This window comes from Sebastes umbrosus, chromosome 16, assembly GCF_015220745.1.
Source record: "Sebastes umbrosus isolate fSebUmb1 chromosome 16, fSebUmb1.pri, whole genome shotgun sequence".
Taxonomy (NCBI): Eukaryota; Metazoa; Chordata; class Actinopteri; order Perciformes; family Sebastidae; genus Sebastes; species Sebastes umbrosus.
In genome coordinates, this window is record NC_051284.1 from 25,076,359 (window position 1) to 25,094,208 (window position 17,850).

The 17,850-nt window shown below is 30.0% G+C and overlaps 1 protein-coding gene across 1 annotated transcript in view; it reads right to left on the reverse strand.

Annotated features, from left to right (window-relative positions):
- Window positions 1-17,850, reverse strand: part of si:ch73-242m19.1 (coiled-coil domain-containing protein 162) — a 31,008-nt gene that overhangs the window by 6,515 nt on the left and 6,643 nt on the right. The window contains exons 19-34 of the mRNA XM_037746493.1: window positions 17,209-17,362; window positions 17,012-17,107; window positions 15,935-16,099; window positions 15,550-15,746; window positions 15,090-15,228; window positions 14,877-14,997; window positions 14,667-14,776; window positions 14,159-14,308; window positions 13,929-13,976; window positions 13,313-13,480; window positions 12,806-12,952; window positions 12,360-12,494; window positions 11,332-11,484; window positions 10,528-10,737; window positions 9,390-9,510; window positions 8,769-8,923 (exon numbers count right to left, since the gene is read on the reverse strand). Of these exons, the coding sequence (XP_037602421.1) occupies window positions 8,769-8,923; window positions 9,390-9,510; window positions 10,528-10,737; window positions 11,332-11,484; window positions 12,360-12,494; window positions 12,806-12,952; window positions 13,313-13,480; window positions 13,929-13,976; window positions 14,159-14,308; window positions 14,667-14,776; window positions 14,877-14,997; window positions 15,090-15,228; window positions 15,550-15,746; window positions 15,935-16,099; window positions 17,012-17,107; window positions 17,209-17,362 (2,269 nt within the window). The remainder of the gene's footprint in view (window positions 1-8,768; window positions 8,924-9,389; window positions 9,511-10,527; window positions 10,738-11,331; window positions 11,485-12,359; window positions 12,495-12,805; window positions 12,953-13,312; window positions 13,481-13,928; window positions 13,977-14,158; window positions 14,309-14,666; window positions 14,777-14,876; window positions 14,998-15,089; window positions 15,229-15,549; window positions 15,747-15,934; window positions 16,100-17,011; window positions 17,108-17,208; window positions 17,363-17,850) is intronic.

Below are 17,850 nucleotides of genomic sequence, written 5' to 3' on the forward strand. Positions count from 1 at the left end.
TTTTTACAAAAAACATACTATGACTTTTTTTTTCATTTTTTTGAAAAAACCATACTGACTTTTTTTTCATTTTTTCGAAAAAACCATACTATGACTTTTTTTCATTTTTTCGAAAAAAAACTATACTATGACTTTTTTTTCACTTTTTCTACAAACTATACTATGACTTTTTTTCTTTTTTTTCGAGAAAACCATACTATGACTTTTTTTAATTTTTTCGAAAAAAACCACACTATTAATTTTTTTTTAATTTTTTCGAAAAAAACCATACTATGACTTTTTTTTCATTTTTTTTCACTTTTTTTAATTTTTTTGAGAAAACCATACTATGACTTTTTTTTATTTTTTCGAAAAAAACAAAACTATGACTTTTTTTTCACTTTTTTTACAAACTATACTATGACTTTTTTTAATTTTTTCGAGAAAACCATACTATGACTTTTTTTTCATTTTTTCGAAAAAACCATACTATGACTTTTTTTTCATTTTTTCGAAAAAACCATACTATGACTTTTTTTTCATTTTTTTTACAAACTATACTATGACTTTTTTTTCCATTTTTTCGAAAAAACCATACTATGACTTTTTTTTCATTTTTTCGAAAAAAACATACTATGACTTTTTTTTTCATTTTTTCGAAAAAACCATACTGACTTTTTTTTCATTTTTTCGAAAAAACCATACTATGACTTTTTTTCATTTTTTCGAAAAAAACCATACTATGACTTTTTTTTCATTTTTTTTACAAACTATACTATGACTTTTTTTTCATTTTTTCGAAAAAACCATACTATGACTTTTTTTTCATTTTTTCGAAAAAAACATACTGACTTTTTTTTCATTTTTTCGAAAAAACCATACTATGACTTTTTTTCATTTTTTCGAAAAAACCATACTATGACTTTTTTTTCATTTTTTCGAAAAAACCATACTATGACTTTTTTTTCATTTTTTCGAAAAAACTATACTATGACTTTTTTTTCACTTTTTTTACAAACTATACTATGACTTTTTTTAATTTTTTCGAGAAAACCATACTATGACTTTTTTTTCATTTTTTCGAAAAAACCATACTATGACTTTTTTTTCATTTTTTCGAAAAAACCATACTATGACTTTTTTTTCATTTTTTTTACAAACTATACTATGACTTTTTTTAATTTTTTCGAGAAAACCATACTATGACTTTTTTTCACTTTTTTTACAAACCATACTATGACTTTTTTTTCATTTTTTCGAAAAAACTATACTATGACTTTTTTTTTCTTTTTTTCGAAAAAAAACTATACTATGACTTTTTTTCACTTTTTCTACAACCTATACTATGACTTTTTTTTTCATTTTTTCAAAAAAAAACATACTATGACTTTTTTTTCATTTTTTCGAAAAAAACCATACTATTCATTTTTTTTCATTTTTTCGAAAAAACCATACTATGACTTTTTTTTCACTTTTTTTCACTTTTTTTAATTTTTTTGAGAAAACCATACAATGACTTTTTTTTATTTTTTCGAAAAAACTATACTATGACTTTTTTTTCACTTTTTTTACAAACTATACTATGACTTTTTTTAATTTTTTCGAGAAAACCATACTATGACTTTTTTTTCATTTTTTCGAAAAAACCATACTATGACTTTTTTTTCATTTTTTCGAAAAAAAACATACTATGACTTTTTTTTTTCATTTTTTCGAAAAAACCATACTGACTTTTTTTTCATTTTTTTCGAAAAAAACCATACTATGACTTTTTTTCATTTTTTCGAAAAAAACTATACTATGACTTTTTTTTCACTTTTTCTACAAACTATACTATGACTTTTTTTCTTTTTTTTCTAGAAAACCATACTATTACTTTTTTTCATTTTTTCGAAAAAAAACATACTATTAATTTTTTTTTCATTTTTTCGAAAAAACCATACTATGACTTTTTTTTCATTTTTTCGAAAAAACCATACTATGACTTTTTTTTCATTTTTTCGAAAAAACTATACTATGACTTTTTTTTCTTTTTTTCGAAAAAAAACTATACTATGACTTTTTTTTCACTTTTTCTACAACCTATACTATGACTTTTTTTTTCATTTTTTCAAAAAAAACATACTATGACTTTTTTTTCATTTTTTCAAAAAAAACCATACTATTCATTTTTTTTCATTTTTTCGAAAAAACCATACTGACTTTTTTTTCACTTTTTTTCAAATTTTTTTAATTTTTTTGAGAAAACCATACTATGACTTTTTTTTATTTTTTCGAAAAAACCATACTATGACTTTTTTTTCACTTTTTCTACAAACTATACTATGACTTTTTTTTCATTTTTTTGAGAAAACCATACTATGACTTTTTTTCATTTTTTCGAAAAAACTATACTATGACTTTTTTTTCACTTTTTTTACAAAAAACATACTATGACTTTTTTTTTCATTTTTTTGAAAAAACCATACTGACTTTTTTTTCATTTTTTCGAAAAAACCATACTATGACTTTTTTTCATTTTTTCGAAAAAAACTATACTATGACTTTTTTTTCACTTTTTCTACAAACTATACTATGACTTTTTTTCTTTTTTTTCGAGAAAACCATACTATGACTTTTTTTAATTTTTTCGAAAAAAACCACACTATTAATTTTTTTTTAATTTTTTCGAAAAAACCATACTATGACTTTTTTTTCATTTTTTTTCACTTTTTTTAATTTTTTTTGAGAAAACCATACTATGACTTTTTTTTATTTTTTCGAAAAAACTATACTATGACTTTTTTTTCACTTTTTTTACAAACTATACTATGACTTTTTTTAATTTTTTCGAGAAAACCATACTATGACTTTTTTTTCATTTTTTCGAAAAAACCATACTATGACTTTTTTTTCATTTTTTCGAAAAAACCATACTATGACTTTTTTTTCATTTTTTTTACAAACTATACTATGACTTTTTTTTCCATTTTTTCGAAAAAACCATACTATGACTTTTTTTTCATTTTTTCGAAAAAAACATACTATGACTTTTTTTTTCATTTTTTCGAAAAAACCATACTGACTTTTTTTTCATTTTTTCGAAAAAAACCATACTATGACTTTTTTTCATTTTTTCGAAAAAACCATACTATGACTTTTTTTTCATTTTTTTTACAAACTATACTATGACTTTTTTTTCATTTTTTCGAAAAAACCATACTATGACTTTTTTTTCATTTTTTCGAAAAAAACATACTGACTTTTTTTTCATTTTTTCGAAAAAACCATACTATGACTTTTTTTCATTTTTTCGAAAAAACCATACTATGACTTTTTTTTCATTTTTTCGAAAAAACCATACTATGACTTTTTTTTCATTTTTTCGAAAAAACTATACTATGACTTTTTTTTCACTTTTTTTTACAAACTATACTATGACTTTTTTTAATTTTTTCGAGAAAACCATACTATGACTTTTTTTTCATTTTTTCGAAAAAACCATACTATGACTTTTTTTTCATTTTTTCGAAAAAAACATACTATGACTTTTTTTTCATTTTTTTTACAAACTATACTATGACTTTTTTTAATTTTTTCGAGAAAACCATACTATGACTTTTTTTCACTTTTTTTACAAACCATACTATGACTTTTTTTTCATTTTTTCGAAAAAACTATACTATGACTTTTTTTTTCTTTTTTTCGAAAAAAAACTATACTATGACTTTTTTTTCACTTTTTCTACAACCTATACTATGACTTTTTTTTTCATTTTTTCAAAAAAAACATACTATGACTTTTTTTTCATTTTTTCGAAAAAAACCATACTATTCATTTTTTTTCATTTTTTCGAAAAAACCATACTATGACTTTTTTTTCACTTTTTTTCACTTTTTTTAATTTTTTTGAGAAAACCATACAATGACTTTTTTTTATTTTTTCGAAAAAAACTATACTATGACTTTTTTTTCACTTTTTTTACAAACTATACTATGACTTTTTTTAATTTTTTCGAGAAAACCATACTATGACTTTTTTTTCATTTTTTCGAAAAAACCATACTATGACTTTTTTTTCATTTTTTCGAAAAAAACATACTATGACTTTTTTTTTCATTTTTTCGAAAAAACCATACTGACTTTTTTTTCATTTTTTCGAAAAAACCATACTATGACTTTTTTTCATTTTTTCGAAAAAAACTATACTATGACTTTTTTTTCACTTTTTCTACAAACTATACTATGACTTTTTTTCTTTTTTTTCGAGAAAACCATACTATGACTTTTTTTCATTTTTTCGAAAAAAACCATACTATTAATTTTTTTTTCATTTTTTCGAAAAAACCATACTATGACTTTTTTTTCATTTTTTCGAAAAAACCATACTATGACTTTTTTTTCATTTTTTCGAAAAAACTATACTATGACTTTTTTTTCTTTTTTTCGAAAAAAAACTATACTATGACTTTTTTTTCACTTTTTCTACAACCTATACTATGACTTTTTTTTTCATTTTTTCAAAAAAAACATACTATGACTTTTTTTTCATTTTTTCAAAAAAAACCATACTATTCATTTTTTTTTCATTTTTTCGAAAAAACCATACTGACTTTTTTTTCACTTTTTTTCACTTTTTTTAATTTTTTTGAGAAAACCATACTATGACTTTTTTTTATTTTTTCGAAAAAACCATACTATGACTTTTTTTTCACTTTTTCTACAAACTATACTATGACTTTTTTTTCATTTTTTTGAGAAAACCATACTATGACTTTTTTTCATTTTTTCGAAAAAACTATACTATGACTTTTTTTTCACTTTTTTTACAAAAAACATACTATGACTTTTTTTTTCATTTTTTTGAAAAAACCATACTGACTTTTTTTTCATTTTTTCGAAAAAACCATACTATGACTTTTTTTCATTTTTTCGAAAAAAACTATACTATGACTTTTTTTTCACTTTTTCTACAAACTATACTATGACTTTTTTTCTTTTTTTTTCGAGAAAACCATACTATACTTTTTTTAATTTTTTCGTAAAAAAAAAAAAATATTAATTTTTTTTTAATTTTTTCGAAAAAACCATACTATGACTTTTTTTTCATTTTTTTTCACTTTTTTTAATTTTTTTGAGAAAACCATACTATGACTTTTTTTTATTTTTTCGAAAAAACTATACTATGACTTTTTTTTCACTTTTTTTATAAACTATACTATGACTTTTTTTAATTTTTTCGAGAAAACCATACTATGACTTTTTTTTCATTTTTTCGAAAAAACCATACTATGACTTTTTTTTCATTTTTTCGAAAAAAACCATACTATGACTTTTTTTTCATTTTTTTTACAAACTATACTATGACTTTTTTTTCCATTTTTTCGAAAAAACCATACTATGACTTTTTTTTCATTTTTTCGAAAAAAAACATACTATGACTTTTTTTTTCATTTTTTCGAAAAAACCATACTGACTTTTTTTTCATTTTTTCGAAAAAACCATACTATGACTTTTTTTCATTTTTTCGAAAAAAACTATACTATGACTTTTTTTTCACTTTTTCTACAAACTATACTATGACTTTTTTTCTTTTTTTTCGAGAAAACCATACTATGACTTTTTTTAATTTTTTCGAAAAAAACCATACTATTAATTTTTTTTTCATTTTTTCGAAAAAACCATACTATGACTTTTTTTTCATTTTTTCGAAAAAACCATACTATGACTTTTTTTTCATTTTTTCGAAAAAACTATACTATGACTGTTTTTTTCTTTTTTTCGAAAAAAAACTATACTATGACTTTTTTTTCACTTTTTCTACAACCTATACTATGACTTTTTTTTTCATTTTTTCAAAAAAAACATACTATGACTTTATTTTCATTTTTTCGAAAAAAACCATACTATTCATTTTTTTTTCATTTTTTCGAAAAAACCATACTATGACTTTTTTTTATTTTTTCGAAAAAACTATACTATGACTTTTTTTTCACTTTTTTTACAAACTATACTATGACTTTTTTTAATTTTTTCGAGAAAACCATACTATGACTTTTTTTTATTTTTTCGAAAAAACTATACTATGACTTTTTTTCACTTTTTTTACAAACTATACTATGACTTTTTTTTCATTTTTTCGAAAAAACCATACTATGACTTTTTTTTCATTTTTTTCGAAAAAACCATACTATGACTTTTTTTTCATTTTTTCGAAAAATCCATACTGACTTTTTTTCATTTTTTCGAAAAAACTATACTATGACTTTTTTTCACTTTTTCTACAAACTATACTATGACTTTTTTTTCGAGAAAACCATACTATGACTTTTTTTAATTTTTTCGAAAAAAACCATACTATTAATTTTTTTTTCATTTTTTCGAAAAAACCATACTATGACTTTTTTTTCATTTTTTCGAAAAAACCATACTATGACTTTTTTTTCATTTTTTCGAAAAAACTATACTATGACTTTTTTTTTCTTTTTTTCGAAAAAAAACTATACTATGACTTTTTTTTCACTTTTTCTACAAACTATACTATGACTTTTTTTTTCATTTTTTCAAAAAAAACATACTATGACTTTTTTTTAATTTTTTCGAAAAAAACCATACTATTCATTTTTTTTTAATTTTTTCGAAAAAACCATACTATGACTTTTTTTCACTTTTTCTACAAACTATACTATGACTTTTTTTTCATTTTTTTGAGAAAACCATACTATGACTTTTTTTTATTTTTTCGAAAAAACTATACTATGACTTTTTTTTCACTTTTTTTACAAACTATACTATGACTTTTTTTTCATTTTTTCGAAAAAACCATACTATGACTTTTTTTTCATTTTTTCGAAAAATCCATACTGACTTTTTTTCATTTTTTCGAAAAAACTATACTATGACTTTTTTTTCTTTTTTTCGAAAAAGCTATACTATGACTTTTTTTTCATTTTTTCGAAAAAACTATACTATGACTTTTTTTCACTTTTTCTACAAACTATACTATGACTTTTTTTTCGAGAAAACCATACTATGACTTTTTTTAATTTTTTCGAAAAAAACCATACTATTAATTTTTTTTTCATTTTTTCGAAAAAACCATACTATGACTTTTTTTTCATTTTTTCGAAAAAACCATACTATGACTTTTTTTTTCATTTTTTCGAAAAAAACATACTATGACTTTTTTTTCATTTTTTCGAAAAAAACCATACTATTCATTTTTTTTTCATTTTTTCGAAAAAACCATACTATGACTTTTTTTCACTTTTTCTACAAACTATACTATGACTTTTTTTTCATTTTTTTGAGAAAACCATAATATGACTTTTTTTTATTTTTTCGAAAAAACTATACTGACTTTTTTTTCACTTTTTTTACAAACTATACTATGACTTTTTTTAATTTTTTCGAGAAAACCATACTATGACTTTTTTTCACTTTTTTTACAAACTATACTATGACTTTTTTTTCATTTTTTCGAAAAAACCATACTATGACTTTTTTTTCATTTTTTCGAAAAATCCATACTGACTTTTTTTCATTTTTTCGAAAAAACTATACTATGACTTTTTTTTCTTTTTTTCGAAAAAGCTATACTATGACTTTTTTTTCATTTTTTCGAAAAAACTATACTATGACTTTTTTTTCTTTTTTTCGAAAAAGCTATACTATGACTTTTTTTTCATTTTTTCGAAAAAACTATACTATGACTTTTTTTTCTTTTTTTCAAAAAAGCTATACTATGACTTTTTTTTCATTTTTTCGAAAAAACTATACTATGACTTTTTTTCACTTTTTCTACAAACTATACTATGACTTTTTTTCACTTTTTCTACAAACTATACTATGACTTTTTTTCGACGTACTATACTATGATTTTTTATTCGACATACTATACTATGACTTTTTTTTTCATTTTTTCAACATACCATACTATTACTTTTTTTTCACTTTTTCGACATACTATACTGTCTTTTTTTTCATTTTTTCTACGTACTATACTATGACTTTTTTTTCAACATACTATACTATGACTTTTTCATTTTTTCAACATACCATACTATGACTTTTTTTTAATTTTTTCAACATACTATACTATGACTTTTTTTTCAACATACTATACTATGACTTTCTTTTCATTTTTTCGAAAAACTATAGTATGATTTTTTTTTTAATTTTTTCAACATACCATACTATGACTTTTTAATTTTTTCAACATACTATAATATGACTTTTTTTTCGACAAACTATACTATGACTTTTTTTTTCGACATACTATACTATGACTTTTTTTTCGACATACTATACTATACATTTTTTTCGACATACTATGCTATAATTTTTTTTCAACATACTACTATGACTTTCTTTTCTTTTTTTCAACATACTATACTATGACTTTTTTTTTACATACTATACTATCATTTTTTTTTCAATTTTCAACATACCATACTATGACTTTTTTTCATTTTTTCAACGTACTACACTGACTTTTTTTCGACATACTATTCTATGACTTTTCTTTTACGTACTATACTATGCCTTTTTTTTCGACACAAGCTACTTTTTTTCATGAACTTTTTCAATATGCTATACTGACTTTTTCTTTTTTTTCCAGACATGCTATACTATGACTTTTTTTCAACCTACTATACTATGACTTTATTATTGCATTTTTTTATGACATACTATACTATGACTTTTTTATATTTTGAGCATGCCCTCTTCCCCACACTTAACTACAGTACTTAGGAGTTCAAAATTTAGTTACATTTTTTAAAATACACTGTGATTCTCAGGTTCACTCACTGCTTTACGTCTGTCCATTCTTGTGTAAGAGCGGCTCCTGGCTGTTTCTGCTCTCTGGTGTCGTGGCTCTGTAACAAAGTCCTGAAGTGTGGTGTAGTTTGTGAGGCTGCTGAGCTGCAAGGCAGACTGCTGCTGCTGACTGGCCCTGCGTAGACCTGAGACCGACAAATAACAGAAACTGAGCTTTACTGCTCCACGCTGCAGGGTGAAAATACAATATATAATGGAATTTGAAATGTCATCACAAAAAGTTATGAGTTTCTGGATGGCATGATGGTCTTAATTTGACTCCTGAACCGCATGAGCAGCTACAAATCAAGGTATATCTCACAAGAGATGATTTTTTGCAGATTATCACTTCACCGTTCTGAGATGAAAGTAAGACTAAAATATTGTGGTCAGTACAGTAACTGCTGAGGGACTTCTAGTGCTCAGTCTGCTCACTGACAGCATGTAATAAGTCCTGCTTTGCCCTGTGATAGAATTGGGAGTGAAATGTTAGGTCAAATAATTTGAAGCAATTGGAATAACTCTAATGAAACACAGTTAATCTGAGAAACTGGCTAGCATCGAGAGGCACAAGGAGGCTCTATCATATAGTCTATCTCAGTTCATGTGTACCTGTTGTAGAGGTGCATCTGGAGAATGCTGCTTCCATGTCGTTCACCTGGTCCTGCAGTATATCCACTCGCTGGAAGGCTTCTTGTTTGAGGCCGAGCTCCTGTTGTAGCTGGCCCCTCACCTAGATCCACACAACAACAGGTGCAACAGAAAACATGAAGTTAGAGGTATACATTTTATTATTTGACAAGTTGGTTTGTTTACCACTTTGGTCCAGAATGAAATGTTTGTTGAGAGTAATGTCTCATTAACTTTTGGATGGATAGCCTTGAAATTTGGTACAGACATTCATGCCCCCCTCAGGATGAATATGTAATATCTTTGGTGATCCCTTGTCTTTTCATCTAGCGTCATCATCAGGTCAAAATTGAAATATCTCTAATACTTTAGTTTATGACCAAATACCTGCAATTTCCATCAGCTTCTGCTTCTTTGTGTTTAGTGCTAATTTGCAAATATTAGCATGTTAACAAGATAAATTAAGATGGTAAACATTATACCTAAACATCAGCATGTTAGCTATTAAACTCATAGCACCACTGTACCTACGTACATCCGCTGTAAACTCTTTGTCTTAGTTTTTTTTCACTTGCAATGGAAATTTCTGTTTAATCATTAAAGGCAATTTAAATATTATTTAAATAAGTCATAAAAGTTTTTGTCCGGAAAAATTTTGTTTGGCTGTCTTGGAATTTTTTTTTCACAAGGCGCCAAACTAAAGAGCATCTTCTCTGCCTCTGTGTTTTAATGTTTGAAGTAATTGATTGTTTTTCATGTGTTTTGATTAAAATTTGGTTCTTCAGTATTTAGGTCTCTTTTTTTCTTTATCATTTTTTGCATATCATTGCTGTTCAGTGAGGAAATGTTGGTGATCGAAAAATGTTTCAGATAAACTGCGTTGAGAAATTCTCTTACTTCTTAAGATGAACAAACCAATAAAAACCCATTGGATTATCTGAAAAGTGCATCGTCACCAAGGTGACAAAGGCCTTTTTTTTGTTGATCTCATGAAACAGTTTTAGAGTTACAGTACAAGGGTTTTCACAGGACAACTTCGAGAAAAACACTCCTCTGTGCAGTCTGTAATTATCTGTGCACCAACACACACACATTGGTCAAATGAAGATAATTTACAGACCTGTCTGATCTCTTTGGCACTGCGTTGTCGGTGTAACTGGTTCATCCTGCTGCCTCTGTCCAGCTGCTCGCTGAGCCCCCTGAGCTGTGTCTCACGGTCTTCCATGTCGGCTCGCATTTGTTCCAGGCTCTGCACTCGATAGCTGTCCAGCTCCTGCCTGCTGCGGGCCTCCCGTGCAGACTGATGCCTGACCACCTGGAGCTCCTCAGTCTGTGTATCAGTGGGTATTTAGTTAAAAAACATCCAAGCTTCATAGTTTCTTTGCCTCTCAGCGTTTGACAATTTAAAATGTCTTTGCTCATTTCACTGTAGAGTTCTATACGAATCTATAGGAGAAAAATGTTTAATGAGAGGGAACCCAGATGAAGACCTCACACCATAATGTGGTAGTTACCTACAGTACTAAAATCTTTCATATACAGCAAATCTACTGTCATTTACAATTAGACTTTGTTATTTAGGCTTACTACAGCTGTTACAAACAATTTTGATGATTCAATGATTATTAAATGTGATTATTTTCTGTTAATGTTAAATGAAAAACTCCGTCAAGACGTAAGAGAGAGAGAGATATAGTACCTTTAAAGTCAGAATCATTTGAAGACACATACTTTCCTCCACAATAAGCTTAATGAATAGTGAATAAGTAGATAATTCAGTTGTAAGAAACATTGTGGTTTTCAATGAATTGTTGTTTTACCTACATTTTTTAAACTTAGATTCTAGAAATCTGTGTGTAGGTTTTGCTCTACAGTTGATGTTCATGTTTGAGCAGCAGTGAGGTGTGAATGAGACTTTACGTACCTTCCTACTGAGCAGCTTCTTGGTGCTGCTGCACTCGGCCTGACAGCGGATCAACACCGTCCTCACGACCTGCAGCTCCTCCTGCAGGATTACCACCTCCTCCTCTGATGTCATCTTCACTCTGAGGGCCTCGCTGCGACAGCTAACCTCCCTCTGGACAGAATGAAAAATGTTGAAAAAGTTTTATGTTAAATATATGGCAGTAGGATAAACACAAAAAGTTCAGACACAATGAAATAAAGATGTTTAAAAAAAATTATAAATTCAGAAGGGGGGAGTATGGAGTGACAAATATTGCAAAGAAGCCATCTGATGAGTCAAAAGTATAATTTAATGCATAAATAAATATATAAAAAATATGATGTATTTTAAGAAAAATAAGATATTTTATTTTCATTCACTTCCAATCAGTTAATTAAATAAATAAGAAAAAAAACAGTCAGAGTATACCATAAAAAATGTCAAAAGTTGTAGTATATTATGTCATAAAAATGTCATTTAAAAAAATCATAGTATAATATGCCAAGTAAAAAAAGAAAAATCAAGTCATAGTGTAGCATCCCTTAAAAATATCATGAAAGATTAATTGTATAGTATGCATATGACATATAAGCAACAATGAAAATAAAAAAAATTGAGGCATAAAATGTGAATTACATAATTGACCTAAGTGTGGTACAACTGAACAAAGTTGAAAATAGAAAATATCCAGTAAAAGATAAATGAGAGGAAAATGAATTTACTTTCTCAACTGATTGCAAAGGTTAAGGGGAAACCTGAAGCTTACGTTAATCAATTAAGCTTATTTAACTATATTACTATATGTATTCAATTATGCTTTTGACATCATCAGATATTACAACAATAAAATGAGTCAAAATTAACTTGTTAAGAGTGTGTACTGAAAGGACACAACACAGGCAGCAAACACAAGCTTTTGATTCCTGGAGTTCTCTTTAACTCAACACACTGTTGTCCTCCTGCGGGGGGATGAATTTGATTTGTGAGTATTGAATATTCCTGCTGACCTGCTGAGTTTGAAGCAGCTGTCGGTGGAGTTTCTCCTGGTCGACCGCCTGCCTCCAGCAGCTCAGAGCCTTCTGTTTACAGAGCAGAGCAGTCAGCCGGCTGTTCTCCAGGCTCAACTCATGGACGTCTTCTTTCTAACAAGACAGGTAAGGCACACTGGTGTGTTTAAAATGGTCATGAGCAGGAATTTTAAAATTGTTTTGAACACGTTTCAAGGGGAAAAGGTTGACAGTTTTAACACATAAGCTACCTAGGGAGTTATTCTGTATTTTTAATCATCAAATAAATTCAATCAATGAACGTAAACATTCAATTCTTGCATGAAAAATGCTGTATTTTTGTTTTCCTCAACAAAATTGATAAGCTACTGTACATTATACATGCAAAGCCAAACCCCCGTTTCCTTTTGTAAGTCCAGATTCTTGCACTGTCTGTCTTACGGTACCTTTAACTGTGGGAGTCCATCATTGTCTTTGGTGCAGCCGTACTTCTTCTTGAGTTTGATGATCCGGTCCACTCCCTCCTGTCTTATTCTGCTCACCATCTCACTCACATCCTGCTCCATCTGATGGTGGTACTCGTCAAGCTGGGCCTGAGATACAATGAGGACAAATACAACTTTTATCCAGCTCAAGGAATGAATCAGATTAAAATTAAGATGAAACCTGGGAATTGGACAAATGCAGCCACAAACAGCTGATATTTAATACAGCAAATTTACTTTTAGAACGTCACCGTTTTAAAACATAGTCCTACATGTAGGAACGTTTTTAAAAAGTATGGATTACAGTATTTACAATGTAAAAAAATACTTTTAATAGAATGAGTTTTAACTAATTGAGCCACATGCACTGTAAAACCAGCAACACTCAGAGATGATATGATATGTCCTTCATTGCTGCAGATATTACACTTTTGTTTTGGGTAAAATGTTACAGATCAAATTCCTCACCTTTAGCTGGATGCAGGTAGAGAAGAGGTGTCGGACCAAAGGGTCGTAGCGTTCTTTGAATTTGAGACCGAGTTGCTCCTCCACAGTTCTCTTCTCTTCTTCCAGGTGAGCAACTCTTGCCTGCAGCGCTGACATCTCCAACATCATCCCACGACATACGACATCCACCTGTGGAACAATAACATTGTTTATTTTTAGGAAGGCACTTGTTTGCCTTGATTTCAAGTTACAGCTGAGGCAGACGGGAATTCGGTGATACAGCGAGTTTTAAAGGTTTTCTGTCATGAAGTGTTAGACGAGGGGAAATGCCAATTACAGTAAGACTCAATATGTTTTCATAATGACAAGGCATTGTCCAAATACTGTGCAATATTTCAAGGTAATCAATTAGTGAGATACAGACACTAGTTATTATTATTTATTTCCCTCTGCACTAACTGACCAGCATTGCATTCCTTGAGCCCTGCTACCATCGTGGCTTATGTGTGAGCACAAATCAGCTCAGCACAAATCCCCAGAGTTCAGTATAAACCTCAGATTTAAGGATTTAAGTCACTTTATCTCACATTATTGTGATAGTACGATATGAGCCACATTTTGTAATGACAGTAGTTACCTCTTTGTGAGAGTTGCTTGTTTGAGAGTCCTCAAGATTCTTTAAATCCTGAGGTTAAAAATAGAAGAGAATCATACACCTTATTACAGAATAATACAGTCATGATTCAGTGAGTCGTCAATTTAATGAAAGTTATTTCACATACGCAAAAATGTAAATAAATTATGTCTCCATAAGCAGACAATAAAATACATTTTGTTGTATGATGGGGTGATAATCCCCACATGTACCTGTTCTCTCTGATACAGGAGCTGAGTCTGCTGCTGCAGGATTTGTTCATAAAACTGCGAGTAAAGCAGAAAGCTGCGACGCTCTCGCTCCGTCAGAGAACAGCCGAGGTGAGTGAGACACTGCTGGAGGTGATCCTGAGAGACCGTCAGCTGAAGGAAAGAAACACTCAGGAGTCTTATTACTCAGTGTAGAAACTTCTGTACAGTGAACGTAACAAAACTGGAAGGCAAATGTAAGAGTATAGGAATACAGAGTACAATTTCTAGTTACCTCACTAAAACTGTAATTAGAGATTGAATCCAAGAGATTATTTTTTATCAGAAATACTTTGTTTACATTACCATATTGGAGGTGTAAAGATAAGAAATTGTGAAAAAATAAGGACATTTTTAAGTACTTTAGTTTATAAAAGATAAAAAAAATTCTATGTAAGAGAATACAGTTGCAGCATGTTATTTGCAGTAAGACATAGCGTAGTTATTGTGCATCATTTGGCCTACAGTGTACCTGTCCGTTGGCCTCTTCAGCTCCCTCCATCAGCTGCTGGATGAAAGTTTCCACAATCTGCGGCCGCTCGGGGGACAAACTGTACTTCAGTGGGGCTTTCTTCCACAGCTCTGACCACACACAGAAAGTCATTATTGTAACACCAATTCTATTATTTTTTGTTTTATATTAATGCAGTGCTTAAAGGTAGATTTAGTGTTTTTTGGATACCTGTAGGGAGGCCTGTGTCCTGTCGAGTTCGCTCTGAAACCACCAGCGTCAACTCTCTGTTAATCTTCCTCTGCACCGCTCTGATCATATCACACTCGGTGCTCTCCAGCAGTTTGTGAAGCTGAGTGGATGACAGTGTATTTTACAAGGTCATGAGGTTTTATTAAGAATACACAAGAGAATATTTTATGTAGTTAAGTAGTTGTACTGTACCTGCCAGGCTTTCACATCAACCTCTGAAGCTCCAGGGGGGGGCAGGAGAGACTGGCTGCCAGATATTAAGACCTCATAGTCCCGCTCCTTACCCATTTGTTGAGCCAGAGCTCTCATACTGGGGTAAAAGATTTCAGCTCTGTAAAAGAAGTACAACAAATTTAAATATGGGATTAAATAGTGTATTTAAAACAATTACTGTTTTGGGTACCAGGCCTGGTCGCGGGGGCAACAAGTTGAGCAGGTTATTCCAGACATCTCTCTCCCCAGCAACTTTTGCATGCTCTTCCTGGGGGACCCCGAGGCGTTCCCAGGCCAGACGAGATATATAATCTCTCCAGCATGTTCTGGGTCTACCCCGGAGCCTCTTACCAGGTGGTAGTGCTCTGATATTTATCAACAAAGGCTAAGCAAACCTACATACAGCTGTCTGAATCAAATAAAATCCTTCTCACAGTACCTGTAGAGTTTCACAAACTGCTGATACAAACTGGGCGTCCTGAACGTTTCAGCACCAAAACGTCTTCGAGCCCAGCTCTCCTTGAACACCTGAAGCTGCTTCGTCAGCAGGAGGAAACCTTTCAGCACAGACTGGACTCTGACTGGATCCTGAAGAGGAACAGTCACACAAGTCTTCTTCGTTTCTTCTACAGCTTTCTAAAACAAAGACAAAACATGGTTACATAATGTGACCTACAATAATAATAACTGTGCGGGTTTATAGCCATAAGCAGCCTTGTAGATACATTAAAGTAATTATTTACAGTTTGCATTTACAGATAATTAAAGCTTGTCTCGTTTGCCTGCCTAATCATGAATTTGCAACTAATAAAACAGTATTTTACTTCATCAGGCTCTCCATCGTGCAGAAGGTCATCCTTGTTGCCATGGAGACAAACAGGCTCTGCCTCTCTTCCACCGTTCAGGACGTCCTCTATTAGCAGCGACACGCCAAGGATTGCTGCATTGGCCTGCAGTCTGCTGCGATCACTCAGACCACTCAGACACAGCTGCAGACAAACACAACTCATCTGTATTATTATCTTTAGTAGACCTTGTTTGTTTATCTCTCCATAAAGACATACAATTAATACGAGGTGTTTTTAATCTCTCTAAGTCACCTTCCAATAGATGCAGCTCAATGTTTCAGATAACATTTGAAGTTAAATCAATTTGAGAATCCAAAAATAGAGTAAGGTAAAAAGCAAAGTAAAGGTAAAACCAGCTTACATCCATGTCTGTCCAAAATGTCATCACTTCATCATTTTATCCTGTTAGACATTTGTGTGAAATTGTCATAATTAGAATTAAAATTATTGAGCTATCGCAAAAACGTGTTTTTGAGGTCACAGTGACCTTTGACCACCAAATTCTGATCAGTTCATCATCTTTAAGTCCAAGTGAACGTTTGTGCCAAATTTGAAGAAATTCCCTCCAGGTGTTCCTGAGATATCGCGCTCACAAGAATGGAACGGACAGACGGATGACAACCCAAAAGCGTAATGAAAAACACAAAAATATATAAAAGATATATATATATATATATATATATATATATATATATAAAATATAAAAAGGGTAATGTGCTCAGCGAGCTTCATAACAACCATTCTGTTAGATAATGAGATATCTTGTGTACAACATTGGCAATTTGTCCTGAGGGGCATAAGTTTCGCTAATGGTAAGCGTTCTTCATCATCATCTAGGGAGAGTGATTGTGTGTTTATTTCAAAGCAATCTGTGTGCTAGAATTTAATATTTGTTTTGTACATGTTTTGTCCTGATAATAGTGGTAAAGGATGTCATTAGGTATCATCTGGGGACTCAGAATATTTTCCTCAAATGTCACAGCAATGAGCTCAATGAAGAAACTTTACATTGACATCCTTAGGTCACACTATTAAGAGAATAAACATATTAACCTGCATGCAGTATTCGATGGGAGGGACGTCCCAAACATCTAGAGGGAACAATCCATGACAGGCTATGAAACTTCTCCATGGAAACATCTTCTGTGCCTGCAGAGGAAACATCATGAGGCAAATATAATAAAATAGATTTCCCCTCATTTTGACATGTAGTATTCATACTTTATACTGATATGATATTATAAACTAACCTGACAGCCTCGAGTCTCTAGAGGTGGAGGCACAGGCAGCGTGAGACTGAACACATTAGTCTGGATACTGTCGCTCATCGGGGGGAGGGCGGTCGCCATGTTGTCACTCACACTCTGGTAAGAAGCAACATCACCAGAGGAGAGGAACACCTCCCTGAAACATGACAGAAAGGGAAAAGTCTGACCATTTAATATTTGTCCTTTATTAGAATAGTAAAGAGAAGACAAGAAATGTGAAGTTGTGTTTCATGGTCTGCGCCTTAACCCCTAAGCCACCAGGGCACCCAAACAGTATTACATTCCATGTAATATCAGGTGTTAAAAACTGACCAAACATCAACCAACGATTTAATAATAATGTTCATTACTACTTTGTTACTACCAGGTTTTGTATAAAGTTCAATTGGGAAACTTTAGGTTGCCCTGAGCAAGAAGGAAATGGGATGATATGAAGCTAAATTTGGACTCCTTTTGAATTTTTTTTATGGCCTGGAAGAGAGACACATCTTTTTGTGAATGATTACTGTGGAAAATCGCAAATCCATTAATGCTCCAAAAGTCCATAAGTAGCACAGCCAAAGGGAGACAGTTGACATGCTAGCATAACAAAACAAACCACCAACAAGAAAGCAAAATATGAAA